General features: G+C 41.4%; 1 protein-coding gene across 2 annotated transcripts in view; it reads left to right on the plus strand.

Annotated features, from left to right (window-relative positions):
- Nucleotides 1-1,870: 1,870 nt before the first annotated feature.
- Nucleotides 1,871-15,939, plus strand: part of CACNB4 (calcium voltage-gated channel auxiliary subunit beta 4) — a 128,671-nt gene continuing 114,602 nt past the window's right edge. Inside the window, exons 1-2 of one of the 2 annotated variants that reach the window (XM_039335441.1) lie at nucleotides 1,871-2,262; nucleotides 2,762-2,845. In XM_039335441.1, the coding sequence (XP_039191375.1) occupies nucleotides 2,209-2,262; nucleotides 2,762-2,845 (138 nt within the window). In that variant the 5' untranslated portion in view covers nucleotides 1,871-2,208. The remainder of the gene's footprint in view (nucleotides 2,263-2,761; nucleotides 2,846-15,939) is intronic. The other variant, XR_005555778.1, reaches the window with a different exon arrangement.

A 15,939-nucleotide genomic window follows, 5' to 3' on the forward strand; every position in this document is an offset into this window, starting at 1 on the left:
CATGGGATCAAAACAGCATCGACATCTTGTCCAAACCTTTTACCCAAAAGGAAAAAAAAAACCCTTTCTAATAGTAGAAATAATTTTATATATTATATTGCACCAAAGCTAATGAAGGTTCCTCAGCTCTAGGATGAGTTTTTAACCTGGGGAGTTCATTGTATGCAACATGACAAAGAGTGCTAACAAAATTCATAGTGCCATGGTGCATTCTGACTGCTTGTCTTCTATTAGTAATTATCTATGTTAAAAATCCAGTTGAAGAAAAAATGGAGAAAATGTTTTTACATACATAGAATATGAATCAAGGAAGGAAATACGTTTGAATATCATCATGCTTCAGAATAAAACTCTCAACATTTATGAGCATATTGGCCAATGCATTTGGGTGACAAAGTTTGTATGTCTGTGCCTTGAGCCAGTCTTGACTCCTTGCAAGTTTTCTTAGTAAGTTTGCCCTTGCCTCCTTCCTAGGGCTGAGAGAGAGTGACAGACTCAGGATCACCCAGCTGGCTTTGTGTCTAAGGCAGGATTAGAACTCCCCATCTCCCAGCTTCTAGCCTGGTGCCTTAACCGCTACACCAGTGGTTCTCAACCTTTCTAATGCCGCGACCCCATAATACAGTTCCCCATGTCGTGGTGACCCCCAACCACTTATACATCACCGGGTGCCAGGGGTGTGGCCAAAGAAAAGGGGGAAAAAATGGCAGACAGTCTTGTTTGGCGACCCCCGTGAAATGGTCATTCGACCCCAAATGGGGTCCTGACCCACAGGTTGAGAACCACTGCGCTACACCAAACTAGCTCTAAAATCATACCATGCAATCCCCTTTTCTCCCTCTGCTATAGTGCCTTGTTTTATGTGATTTGCTGTAAGGATGGCTTTCAAGGAACTTAAACTCTAGCAGAAAGTGAGGGAAGTCTGAACATCTGTACAGGTTTGCAATTAACTAGGACAATTCACTTTCACTCAGAAAGAATGGGGGGGAAATTGCTATTAAACAGACACTGAAGCGAGTGTTATATTTTTCTAAACAAAGAGACTGCTGAGAAAAAAGGGCCATCTACTGTGTGTGTACATGCGTGTGCCCAAGATGTCAGAATGGCATCTGAAATCATGCAATTGAAGCAGCTATTATCTTGAGTTCTTTTTTTATACAGATAGTCCTCCTCACCAAAGTGGTACATATTTATCTACTTGCATTTTCATGCTTTCAAACTGCTAGATGGGCAGGAGCTGGGGCAAGTAACAGGAGCTCACCCATCAAGTTGGATCTCAGAATGCCAACTTTCCAGTAACAGCCCTCATTTTATTCATCCTATCAACAGACACAAGCAATTCCAAATGCAGGAAGATCTCCTGAAGAAAGCCTTCTCTCCAGATGGGAGGCAATCTTAGCCTCTGAATTAGGAGAAGGACTCTTGTAAAGTGCACTTCTCTATCTATCTGGCAATTTCTATTTTACTGAGTAGAAATAAAATTCCTACTCCAAAGGACTGCCCTAAAGGAATAATCAGGGGCCTTTGCCTACTTGGGCAGGCCAGCAAATTTGTGGCAAACTCCAGGGTGGCCTCAAATGTTGATTCAAACTGCTTCCACGATTGCCTGAGTTTGAAAATGGACCCTGCTTCAGTTGGCTAAGCCTAAGGTACTTGCTTCGAAGGCTCGTCGCTTTAGTTACGGTGCTTCTTTCTCTATATCTTTGGGAAACTCTTCCCTGAGGTAAAGCGCTACAGGAAAGAACGCCAATAGCGATACAAATAAAGGCGGGCACGCGCCAGAGCTTTACGGCCACGGTAAGGCGACCGCTGTATGGTGCCTTCTTATTCCCCAGTCGCCAGGGCACCTCGGGTGGGGGGGGGGGGCGGAGTGCTTAGAGAAAACTTTGGCGCCCACCGCCGTCTTGGCAGGCTGAGGTGACGGGCGAGGCCTCGGGGCCGAGAGAGGCCAAAAGACGTCGGCAGCAGATCAAAGAGGAAGCTCCAATCCCCTTAACACACACACACACACACCCTCCTTGCTGAACGCTGCTCGGCTTCACCGCCCCTCGAGCGCTTGGCGGGGACAGCGTGACGCGGCCGCTTTAAGGATTCCGCCGCTCGGCAGCCAGCAGCGCCCCGAGCCGCCTCCAACCCCACGCGCAGGAAGCTGCTCGGGCAGAAGCAGCGAACGCGGCCGGTTCCCGAGGCGCTTGGGGAGCCCCCAGCATGTCCAAGCATCCCTCGTACGGCAAGAACGGGCTGGCCGATCCCATCTTCCAGGTAGCTCCCGCTCCGCTTTTCGGGGGGGAGGGGCGGGGGCGGCCGCTGGATCGCCGGTCGACCGGGCGCGCAGGCAGGCAGGCGGGCAGGCAGGCGGGCGGATCCAAAATCGGAACCGGGAGCCGAGCATCCTTCGCCGTGCCCGTGTGGGGATCCGGCCCCGTCGCCTTCTAGGTGCCGGTGCATCCTCTCCCCCCCCCCCGGCCTGCCTGGGCGAGATGGGATCGATTCCCTCGGCTTCGTTCAAAGAGGGAAAGAAGCTGGGGCGGGGAGGGGAGGTTGTCGGTAAGAAGGGGTGGGTGGCTGGGCTAAGCGTTAATCCGGGTTGGGTGGGTGGCTGGGCATCCTGATCTCGGGGCGCGACTTCGCCCATAATAACTTGCTTGCTGAAATGTAGGGTTGCCTTCCCTCCTCTTTATTATGATCAACCTTCGCTTTATTGTCTCTGCCGCCCGCTCCGCTCCGCCCCGTCGCCGCTGTTGCTCCCGCCCGCCTCCAGGGAAGCCGAGGCACGGCCACCCGTAGGAGCCGATTGAAACGATCCGATGGCAGCACAACTTCCACCAGTTTCATCCTCCGGCAGGTAAGCCGCGCCGGGGAGGGAGGAACGGCCGCTGGCAGGAAGCGACCCCGCTCGGGGAGGGGCCGGCGCGGGCGATGGTGCGCAGCCACCAAAACTGTGGCGCCGACCCAGGAAAAGTGGATGGCGGAGGCCAGCCTCCTTGTTCTCCCGCGGCTGGTGCTTTTATTCCACACACACATACACACACCCCTCTTTCATGGAAGTGCCCTGTTTTTTCGGCTGGAATGGATTGGTGTGGGAAGGCAGGTTGTGCTGCCTGCCTTCTGCGATCTGATTAAAAGAAGAAATGAAGGGAGTTTCATCGGTAAAAAGACCTCCCGTCTTCTTTAATAAATGTGTGCATGTGCACAAAAGCTGGATCCATTGTGCTTCCTCGACTGGGGTTGCATGCTAATTCTGGCATCATTTTTGAAGAACAGATTTTCCTCGTTTGGGCTGGCGTTTTTGAATGGGCATGATCTAAAAGGAATCACGATTGGGTGGTATGTGGCGGTGGACAGCTCTGAGTGCAAATGCCTCCTCACCTGTAGGTGGGCATGACCTTTTTCAGCTAGGCAATCTGACTTCCATATTAATTTTCATGTTTCAATGTATTTGTGGGAAGGCTGGCAATTTATTACTGGCAATTCTCTATCGCTGTACTCTAAGCCGGCCTTGAGTGGCTGAGAATTTTAATGGTTAGTGAAACCACGTTCCAATAATGTCTTCTGGCAATCGCTGCTGCTGTCACTTCTACATCCGGTTTCCCTTGCAGTGATTAAATGTGTTTGTAGCTGAAAATTTGAGAACTAAACTGATAGTCACCTGCTTGAGTTCTATAAACTCAAAATTCTAATATATCTTTTCAGGTGGGCCAGATAAATGTATTCAACATCTTTTCACTGTTGAGAGAAAATTTGATCAGATTGAAGGAAGAGGCCAAAATACAGTCTTGCTCATTTGGGCATTTAATTGTGGACTGGGTTCAGTTTGGAAACTCTTGATTTCATAATTAGCACTAGCACTTGTGATAAGCTAAAGGGAAAGAGCATCTCCAAACAAATTGAGGGATCGGATTCCTTGACTAGTGAATAACTTCTAGCTGAATAGACAAGGCAAAGGATATGATGTCCTCTTAGAACTGGAGACCTAAGTGATGCAGCTGATGAATGAATTTGGAAAATAAAAGTAACAATTCTGTCTAACAGGACTTGTAAATATAAATCTGTATTCTTACAAAATAATAAAATTTACTGTGATTTTGGTTGATGGATATATTTTTTTCCAAGATGCGGGAAAGATCTCTTGGTCTTGTGTGGATGGTTATTTTCGAGGCAGGAGGCACTGTCTTCATCTACTAAATCCTAGCCTGGAAACACTGTGATTAAAATCTAAGTTTAGAGATAAGAAGATAGATAGATAGATAGATAGATAGATAGATAGATAGATAGATAGATAGATATCCCTAAGGATGCACAAGAATTATTGACGGAGTTCTAGTTAGAAAAAGTTTGGGTCTATGGAAATTACCAGAAGACAGAAATAAGATATATGTCTTTACCCAAGTGAGAGAAAGAACCTGATATTAATCTGAGCCTTTATATAGGATAGTTGTAGCATTTTCACCTTACACTACAATCATGGTGGGATTTGTTTTTTTTTTAACTCTTTCAGTGCCTGTTTAGCATGCTGTCACTCAAGAGCTTCCAGTTACTTTTAGCAGCTTCCTTCTTGGATTCTTCATGCAGTGATAGAACATGTTAGATGTCCTGACTCGAACTAGGTCACATCCTGTTAGCTCCTTTCAGTGATGCACTGAATATTATATTTAGACCTGAACCCAGGAGATTTCTTTGTTACTGCTCTGTGTTCCACAAATGTCTCAGAATACCTTCATGGGCAGCAAACCTGAGTGGGTGCATTTCTGTGTAGAATATGTGCATTCTTGCCTGCCTCAAAAATTAATTCTCTCTGCTCTAAAGAGCTTTTCTATTAAACAGCAATCCCCCAATCTCACTTGGCAATCTACTTTTGAGACTGAGAGATGTTTCAGAAAAGATGTTGGGAATATTAATGTAGGTCAGATGAAAATAATAAATTCTCTCCTGGGCATGCTTAATCTCTTGCATAAAATATTCTTTGGAATAAATATCACAGTGTGTCTCTGTGTGTGCGCCTTTCATACATGAGCTAATGTTCCATAGTGTACCTAGTCTAGGTTCAAATAAACTTTTAAACTGTTTTATATATGATAGCATAGTTCTGAAATGTTTTCACTGGTGTAACATGCATGGTGCCATGTACTGTATGTTATAGGCTAGAAGTCATTTTCAAAAGAACTTACTTCTAGATAATTATGGATGTCTCCATAGAAAGAAAAGAGCACAATAACTGGTTGCTTGGTACCTACAGAGATCCTCATTGTCCCGAGCAGTTGAAGATTGGGATGAGGGGGTTTCCTGGTGGATGCTTTTGCAGGCTAAATTCCATCTGAAACAACCTGATGGGTAGGAGGAGTGTCCCCAGTAAAAACTGGTTTACTGAGCATGCCTTCCACCCTCCTTATCCATCAGCTGACACTTTCTTGGTCTCAGACGACACACAGTGTTCTTTGGAGGAATAAACTCCTGCTTTAGTTTGGAGTTTCTTGCTGGTTGATGGCATCAAAAAAAGGAAAGATAACAAAGCTGGAAGGTTTAACTAGTGGCTGTGCATAACATGTACAGCACACCCAAAATCCAGTTATTGCCAACTTTTAGTAAATGGGAGCAAAGGCAGAATAGGGATCAAGATTGGGAAAGGTCCATTTAATTCCAGCTCAAGGATGGTGGGAGAATAAGATCTTTCTCTGTACTCTGTTTCAGTCATGACCTGTGAGGGCAAGGCAGAAGATTTGATGGAAGCAGTTGGCCAGTGGGCTTCTCTCTCTCTCTCTCTCTCTCTCTCTCTCTCTCTCTCTCTCTCTCTCTCTTCCAGTGAGATTTCTAAACAATCTCGTGAGCCAGTCCTTCCTGGGGTGTCTGAACCAATGGGAGGGATGAGAATGAAAGGTAGCTAGAGAATGATGGGCCTAAAGGGCTGCCTTTTGGCCCATGTCTTGACTCCCCTCCCCATTTTATCAAGTTGAATTCCAGTCTGGAATATTCATGTGTGAATATTAGGTTTGTGCAAAGCAGCCTGGCTCTACTTGAGAAGTCATCTCGCTCTAGAATAATAATTCAGACTGTCACAGCAACCCAATGTTATTTGGAAAGTAACACTACTTCACATCCACTTGAAGTATTGAGGCAGGCTGACTTGATCTGGCTATCTGGTTTGATTCAGTGGAATGAATTCAGACTAATTTTGAAGGGAGAACTCTGAAGAGAAGCAGTCCTTCAGTTTGGTGTTTTGCTTCAGTAGGTGCTTCAGCTGAAGTATCATCAAATCAAAGGCGGCTTTAAAATTCACACATCCCCAGTGAATATGAGCTTTTTCAACTGTCAAGGGTGCCTTCTGCAAGACTGCTGCAGAAGCGACTTCAGATGGACAAAGAAGTTCCCCTGCTTTATTTGCAGTGTGGCTTTGAATTTTTCTCTGTTCTTTTTCTTCCCAAATGCATAAAGAGGGAGTCAGAGCGTTTTCCTTCCTTCTAAAAATGCACCAGATAGAACCTGTTCTAAATCTATTGTGACATCATGTTGTATAATTTAATAATTAATGCCTGGAGGGTTTTGTACAATAAAAATAGGAAATTAAATATACATGCAGTATGTGCCGTCAAAGCTTCTGAACAATTCTCCCAATGAGATTCCAGGGAATAGAATGCTTGTTTAAATGTAGAAGGAGAGGTACATTCTTCTACCCTTTGATAAAAAAATGGCTATTCCTCTACCCTTTAATGCCTGTTTTTTCCATCCACAAAGGCATATAATAACAATTTATATTGTTCAGTTTGTTTTCCAAGTTGTTGGTGTATTGTTGTGATGGAATGTAGTTAGGAGGTGGCTTTCCAGGAAGGTGGGTGCAGTCCAAAGTAGTAAGAAGAAACAGATATTATGTGTGAGAGAAAGAGGGTGAAGACAGCCCCTCTGTATTATCCCCAGAGTATATTGTAAGTGCAGATAGTACTTACTATACATCTAGCAAGATGTGGGAAAATCTGTAGGTGTGAAACAATAAAGAACTCAGCTTGTCATTCTTGGTTTTGAGCCTGACAGTTGTTCATTTCTCCCACACCCAAAATCTGATGAGCTTTCCATAACAAAACTAATACGTGAAATAAATATCTATCCAAAAAGGAGCCATTATATAACATTTGACCATATCGCACAAACCAGCATGATTTTTCAAGTACCAATCTCCAACAATTAGCTGAATCCATTCATGCATAAGAAGATGCCTCATAAGTGTTTTAAAACACTTATTTGAAGGATCATTCACAAGAAAGATACATCTCAGTGTGGAGAAGATGGATAAATTTTGTACAGAATAAATATGGGATTAGAAAGTATCATTTATTTTTGATTAACTTATAGTTTAAACTGGGAGTTGTTTGTATTTGAGTTAAAGTATTTTAGGGATTTGGTTATTGGTATAGTTGGATAAGCTTAGTTAGAATTTGTTTGCTTATTTTTAACTCTGTAATCAGCTCTGGGAAGTGAGGGGGGAGGGTTGGGGTGGGGGGGGGAGGGAGGGAGGGTTATTGTATTGTAATAATAAATTTGTATAAAACTTTTCAATAAAAAAAGGAGAAAAAAAAATAAGTGTTTTAAGACAAAGACGTATCCAATAAAGATGAGATAATATTTTTGTTGAATTAATTTTAAATCAGTAGCAGAAAGGCACATTGTATGTCCAAAAAAAAAAATCATTTATTATGATCATGTTCATCAGATATTTCAGTTACATCTTCCATCTCTCCCTGTGCTATTGAGCATCTAATTTATTGTAGTCCAACAATTTATAAATAGCTATTTCAGGCATGCTGTTTTGTTAAAAAAAAAAAAATAACAAACAGCTACATCTTCTGGTGGATTCTAAGATCTTATGAGCCTTCGGATAACCAGATGCCAGAAGGCGGTTTTAATTGACAGTTGCCTATATACTTCCTACTCCTCATCTTTCACAATACACTTTTAAATCATGCATCTTGTCACTCTGTGCAAGATAAAGTTTTGAAACAAATAAAGGAGCATGAGGATAATACTGCTATGTACGTTTCTCTCTCTCTCTCTATCTATCTCCCTCCCTCCCTCCCTCCTTAAAAAGTCATTAGATCAGTTTTGTTGTAGTTTTAGAAAAGAAAAGAATTATAATCCAGTTTAAAAATTCCCAAGGGAAAGAACATTTTGAAAGCATCAATATTGCTAATATATTTTATCAAACAACTTCTCTGCATCCAATATAATAATTACAGCAGGATCCATCTAAATTTGATGTTCAAAATTGCAGAATTTACTACAATCTACTATCTAAAACTGTCAACTGTCAACCCTTTATCAACTACAAAAAATTCCTGCTTGATCAGATGTATCAAACCTGTTAATTCCTTCTCAAGTCAGTTAATAAGAATGCCAGATAATATTTAAGGTCTCCTTATTAATAAAACAGAACTATAATTTGACCAATATGTATGTTTTTAGCTAGTTTAGGAATTACGGTGATATAAACTGAATTGCAAGAACCTAATAAAGTACTAAAGTGAAACACGTTCTGATAAAATGTTAGTATTTTAAAGGATAAAATATTTGGAACATCATTCCAAATTATCTGGCTTTTATTACGCTGTTTGTTACGCTGCCAATAATAGATTTAATTTGTTCTGCCTAGATGGGCTTAGAATATTCCTAGCAAAATTCAGAGGAGCAATAAAGGTCTAATTTTCCATGTAATATGTATATTTTTTTTTTCAAATCTTTGAGTATAGTTCTTAACATCTTAAAAATGTCTCCTTAAGAGTTGCAGATGCAGTATATTATTACCACCCTGAAATGTTAGAATAAAATTCTAAGCATGTTGCTACTTTAATCAATATGCTAAAACTTTCGCTGATTTCCTTTTAGTACATCTTAACTGAATTTATCAAATAAAACTGGGTAGCAACAGTCAAGTTTTTCATTTGAAGTCTGTCTATCCAGAGGAAAAAAAGTAAAGGAAAGCTGAGGTGATAGGCTGCATTTAGAAAGACAGAGCCTGAGCTGGTAGCAATGTCTTACGGTGAAATGGGTATTTTGTAATTGACCACTCTCATGAAAGTTAGTTCTCGCATGGTCACAAGCAAGCTTGTGAGGCTCTTATTCAAACAAAGAAAATATATCTCCTGTTCCCCCCCCCCCACCAAAAAAACATTGAGATGAAAAAAAACTGGACATTGCAATATAAATAGAGTTCACCTTTCATGCATACTGGTTGCTTGGTTTATTTTTTTTTTTTTTTGATAACTTCATACTTTTTTTTACAATACATCTGAGTCTTCAAGTTCTGGGAAATATATTTTGTAACATTTTGCCTTACCAGTTAAGGTAGGCCTGACAGCCATGCCCATCCTGCAGCCATTTTGTAAAAGTACTCTCAAAATTCCTGGTCTGCCTTGAAGCCCAAATGGTTGGAAGACTTTTTTGTATGGAGTGCTGCCCGATAGGATAATAATCATTTCTCATTTCTCTGAGACTGTGACATGGTGGAGCAATTTTCTAAGAGGCTGAGCTGTAGACACGTTACCCTAATCATGATATTGAAATGGCTCTTAAGTACAGATGGTATCACTGATAGGGAAGACGCTCTGATTTATGATGCGTTTCAAGAAAAGCCGAGGACAAGTTAAATGATTTGCATGCTGTTTGGGACTCCTTTTTTCAGCAGTGACTTTTGTCTAAGCATACGGTATATGTGGTCTCACAACTGTTCTGCTGAGTTGGCTGTTCAGCATTTTTATCTGCAGATACGCTGTCATTAATTGGGTGATAGCATTGCTCTTCAGAATTGGATTTCAGAGGATTATTGGCTGTTTTATATAAACTCTAACCAAGATTATGCATGTAATATTTTTAAAATTTGAGCTCTGCTAGAGAAAAAAAGCAACAATAGCATGCTAGGTGTATGGTCTGCAGAATTTAAATGTAGCTGTTGATGTCTATGATTGAATCCCGAATTTGGACATGCTAGTTCATGAGAAAGACTATTCATAGTCTATGAAATATAAGGTCTATAATTTTTATCCACCAATCAAGCTGATTTTAATTTTTATAAAAGTCGATTAGAGGGAAAAATTCTCAAGGATGCTTTTCATATTCTCTGAATATTTATTTAATCATATATTGTTCAATCTGTTTATTGTGATTCATAAGACTACCGAGTGTAAAATACAATTTAATTGTTGAAAGGCTTTGACTTTTTGTATAATCTTAATTTTACTAATTTACTCTTATTTCATTGTCCTCTTTTATTCCAGACAAAAATTCATATTCTTTATCTGATAGTTCTTAGAGGTGTGCAAAAAAAAATTGGACAGTTGAGGAATATTTAAACTTCATATTCGTGAAAAGGCTTGCCTTGCTGAGCTGAAAATGTATGCTTAGATTAGATTGAAAGGAACACACAAGCAGTTCAAGCTTAGCCTTTTGTGGTGGCATTATAAAACATAATGACTGCAGTGCCAAGCAGAGCTATACTCAAGGGTTGTTTTTTTTTTTAAGGTACTGTATGAGTTGAAGTGTAGAGGCAAATACTGTCAAAGAAAAGAAGGAGTAAAAGTAACAAGAATGTGAAATTATAGAACTATTTCAGGAGAGTCATATTAGGATGTGATAGCCAAAATTAAAACCGAGAGTTACAGTTTCTTTTCAAACTACTGTAATGTTTATTATAAAGATATAAAGGTTCACATGCTGTAACTCAACTTGTGGGTCGCGACCCCATTTGGGGTTGAACGACCATTTCACGAGGGTCGCCAAACAATGCAGTCTGCCATTTTTTCCCCTTTTCCTTAGCTGTGCTACTCCCTTTTATTCTATTGGCTTTTGAAAGCCAATAGAATAGACTCTCTTGAATAGAGTCTAATTCTATTGGCTTTCAAAAGCCAATAGGGATTGTCCAGGCTGTCTCTGCCCTGCTGAGCCGGCCAAAAGTCCCATTCTGCAAACGGTGCTGCAAGTTGTCTGCAGCGAAGGCGAGCTGTCTGGAAGTTTCCACCCCTCCCTCCTGAGCAACTACTAAAAATGTAAGTAAAAGAGGGCCAGGGGTGGGAGGTGGGAGGCTGGCGGGTGCAGGGAGGGTTGCTGGCGCACGTGGGGCCCGGCGGGTGCCTTACCTCCCTTGGGCTGGGCCAGCTGGTGGCCCAGCCGGAGGTCGGCCTGCTCCGTCTCTGCCGCTTGCCAGCTACGCCTCGGCCGGTGCAGGGGGCGGCACCACGCATGCGTGGCGCTCCCGGGCAGGGAAAGTCCTTGACTTACGACCGGTTGGGTAGTCCTCGACTTACGACCGGTTGGGTAGTCCTCGACTTACGACTAATTGGGGTCGCGGCATTAAAAAGGTTGAGAACCATTGCTGTAACTCAATTAATCAGATACTGGCTGATGAATTCCTAAATTTGGGAGGGAGGTATATGTGCCTCCATGTCACTGTTGACTCCTGACAAATCCCGGGCTTAGTGCCTGAAGTTTTCAGAAGTGATTTGTTCTTGTCTCCTTCGTACAGTTGGGAGAGAGTGACTGACCCAAGGTCACCAAACTGTCTTTGTGCTTAAAGCAGGACTAGAACTCATGGTCTGGTTTCTAGTCTGGGCTTCACCATACACCATTTTGGCTCTCCATCAATTAGCAATTGCAATATATTAAAATCACTTCGTGTTGCTGAGCTTTTCTGAAGTATCTTGAAATCTTTTTATATAGGTGAGTTCACCAATCTGCTGCTGTGTGATGGTGGTGCTCTTTCTTTCTTCTAAAAAGGCAACTTTGAAATATTTAACTGATATCCTGGGAGACTCAAAAGATCTGACACTACTTGGGCCTCACTTTGTGTCGTGATATCAAACTTTGTACCTATTAATTCTTTGTTGTTAACTCTGACTTGTTTCTGTAACATTGGATCCAGAGGGAAAATGGAATTTCTTTCTTCAAACTCACACGCTTCAGCTGTGTGGGACTTCAACTCTCATAATTCCAGTCAGCATTTTCAGTGTCCATGCTGGCTAAGAAAAATTGGAATTGCTGTCCAGTTTATCCAGTAGGTATCCAGTTGGGAAGCGTGCATGTTTAATTGCAGCCTCAGTCTGTCACTGAATTTCTCCTGAGATTTAAAGAGAAAAAAAATCATGAGGTTTTTGTCCGGGGGAAATGTATACAATTCTTTTCTAGCACACTATTTAACTATGCTTTGTAACAAACGCTGTCCCATATAATGAAGTGCAAGGAAAGGTTGCACTGGATGGCATTAAAATGACTTTAAAACTGCAAAGATTATTGGGCAGCTAAATAATGCAAGATAACCTCAGTAGAATACAGCAAATTATCTCTTTTTCTTGAATGGGAAGGACTGTTTTGCCGACTTGCTTAATCACTTGCAGATTCAAATTAAGCCAATATCTAATTTGATCATGCTGGAAGCCAGAAGAAATAGATTGAGAAACTCTTCCTTCCTGTGAGATTTTTGGCTGTTTTATTTTTGAGACAATTGTATTAAAAATAATTCTTAGGTTTGTCATGTAGGAGGTGAGGAGAGTTCCAGCTTCAAGAAAAGCCTCTGATATGGTGCATAGAAGCAATGGTTTCCTGTTCTTGCAAACTAATGGAACCGATTCAAAAATATCCAAATCTTTAATCATTGAAATGCACTATTATGAAACTTTTTCCTGTGGTATTATTATTGTTGATGGTGATGATGATGATGATCAGCCTGAATCAATCCAGTACAGAATGAAAGTCTTTTCATTGAAGACTAGGATCCATAATCTACCATGCTGCATAAACTCTCTCTCTCACACACAATCATATGCCCCACTAGTTCAGGCTACAAATATACATGTACAAAAGACTGATTTGTGATCCACAAAGCCGTAGACTAGCATTCTTCAAACGGCATTCCTCCGTATCAAAATAATCCTCCCTGTCAAATAGTTGTTGAAAAGCTTGCTCTTATTCTCTATCGTGGAGGCCAGAACAGTTGGAAAGAGGAACAGAACCATGGCAGAGGACAGGTTTCTAAAATCCTGTTTTAGCCAGGACTTTGCAGAGGAGGATTTTAACTTCACTATACTTAGCCTTGGAACTTCAGGTAATAATATCAGATGCAGTTGACCCATGGAGCTGGTAACCATCTCTTGGTTCCTTCTAATCTGGGTTTAAGGAATCCTCCCAGTTCGTTAGCTTCAAATCATCTTGTCGCTCTAGGGTTCTGTAAGTTAGTAATTTGATTAATTAATTTGATTAATTAAATCAAATTACTCCTTGGGCTGATTTCATATTCTCTTGCATTTCACAAACTGTTCATTTCAAAATTTTCTTTCTGCGTGGTACCTTACCCCTTATTTCAGGCCTTACTGAATTCCTTACTTTTATTCTGCAAACCTCATATGTAGCTGACACAGGCCTCTGTTGTTAACAAAGAATATTTGTAGATGTGTCATTTTCATCTTTCCAGTGAAGGGACATGGAGCTCTGTTTATAGCAGTGTTTCTCAACCTTGACAATTTTAAGGCATGTGGACTTCAACTGCCAGAATTGCACAGCCAGCATTGCTGGCTGTGCAATTCTGGCAGTTGAAGTCCACATGCCTTAAAATTGTCAAGGTTGAGAAACACTGGTTTATAGAATAAGTTGCATGTATGAATTGTGGGCTTGATTCCTTCCCAGCTATTTTCTTTACTGAGATTTGCTGGTTTAATTAAAACGTGCTCTCCTGCCTGATCTGCGCTGAGCATATTTTGCTTTTTTATTCATGTTTTCAAAATCAGTTTAAGCTTTATTGTCTTCCAAGAACAGAGGTTAGGCCAAACAGGATTTTACTAAAAGGAAATAAATTGTAACATAGACATAATACACTATTTTATACAAATCAACACTAGACCATCGCCATTACAGGATAGTCTTTCCTGACTTTTGAATTTGCAGATGTCATATTACATTTCCTACAATTTGCAGCCAATGTGGCCTAATGCCTAATGTAATGTTGATTCTCATTGAACAAAGCAATCAAAGGCTGTTTTCCAGTCTTCAAGTTATAAACTGGTTACATGTTTCAGCCTTACCAGTAAGATACATAATGCACATGTATATTGGTAGACACATAATATATTTTGACCAGGAGCGATCAGTTATTTGGATGTAGTTTTAATTCTTGAATCAGTCTGACAACATTTATACTCTTTTTTTAAAGGTAATGCTTTAGCAGAGACCCGAAGATTCAGCAACCAAAAACTAACCCAAGAACCATAGTGACATAGTGACGGATCCAACAAGCGGATCAGATTTGGCATGTTTGATGCTCAACATTTTGACGTTATTACTAAATAAATGCTGGTAAAGCTCTGCCCAGAGGCTTTGCCAGAAAAGTTAAAAACAAAAAACAAAAAAACCCCTATTCTCTATCCGTCTGCATTTTTAATTTTTCAAAGTAAGCGGGAGGTTTAAAATAAAGGCGTCTCTGAAAAAGTGGGAAATTCTTGTTAAATCAGTCTTTTTAGAATGCCAGTAAAGGAAGGAGTTTTTATTTTCATATTCTTTCATTGTTCATAATGGGAAGATTGAGCCTGGAAGAAGCAGAAGCCGCATTCAAAGGATTCGGCTGTGTGTTAAGCAAACTAACCTTTTCCCAGAAAGTGGGGAAAAGGGGAAGAAATTACACCTTTCTACATAAATTCAGTTTAGTGTAATAGTGAAGGCACAGGCTAGAAACCAGGAAAATGAGAGTTCTAGCCTTGCTTTAGGCCAGTGATGGTGAACCTTTTAGAGACTGAGTGCCCCAAAACCGCCCCGCCCATCCGCCCACCCCCTACTCTGCCCCCCATTCTGCCCCATCCGCCCACAGGGCCACCCACCGCATCCATAGCCCGCCACAGATTGCCCAGGCAGCCCTGTAGCACCATGGTGGCCATGCCCTCCGCCCGCGCCCCACAGCATCATCTGCATGCAATGCGGCACAAGGGCAGAGTATTGTCCCTGCTCCTCGGCTGCCATGTCCTTGGCTGCATGCCCGGGGGCGACTCTCCTCCGGGGGGGGGCTGCTGGTGAGGAGGGGGCCACGGGGGGAGGTGGGGCTGGGGCGACAGCACGTGTGCCCGCAGAGAGGGCTTTGAGTGCCGCCTCTGGCACATGTGCCATAGGTTCGCCACCACTGCCTTAGGCACAAAGCCAGCTGGGTGACCCTGGGCCAGTCACTCACTCTCAGTCCTGGGAAGCAGACAAAGGCAAATCACTTCCAAAGAAAACTTCAGGGACAAGTCAAAACAATCTTCAGGAGTCAACAATGAGTCAAAGGCACATATTCAAAGTAGGCTGCTTGACCCATAATGGTTTGAGATAACAGAATTGGGAGCAGAGAGATTATCAGGATGTTTGCAAAGACAATCATCTCCTTGTGATCAAATATTTTTTTTTCTTTTTAAAAGGTGCTGGAGATGAATTTAGGGGACAAAAAGTCAACTTCCAGAATTACCCCTCCTCAAGGTGAAATGGGGATACTGCACTGCCCTCAGCCTTTATGAGAAATGGCTAAGATCATCTAGCCATGCATTAACTTTCATCTTCTTGGAGGAAACATGAAAGTCAAAACTGCTTACAGTTTTTCTTCAACTTATGCAAATTAACAAAATAATACACAAAGGATTAGAATTCACTAAAAGTTAAATCCAGAAGTTAAGTCTTTTCCAGAAACAAAACTCTTTTCCCAAAATCAAGGAAGTCCTTTCTAAAAAAAAAAAAAATCACCCTTGTTTTACTGTGCTATTATACATGTGTATATATGTATACATGATGACAATATTCATGTTGGTTTTGACAGAACCTCTAGGCTATATCCTTCAATTATATTTTTATTCATTCACTGGATTGAAATTATCAACTTCCTTTGAGTCCCAATAGATACCAAGGTCACCAAATTTCTAAAAAATCTCTTAATATCCTTTATTTCAGCTTTTTGGT

Source organism: Crotalus tigris, unplaced genomic scaffold (assembly GCF_016545835.1).
Source record: "Crotalus tigris isolate CLP2741 ecotype Arizona unplaced genomic scaffold, ASM1654583v1 scf7180000017641.3106099, whole genome shotgun sequence".
NCBI classification, from domain to species: domain Eukaryota; kingdom Metazoa; phylum Chordata; class Lepidosauria; order Squamata; family Viperidae; genus Crotalus; species Crotalus tigris.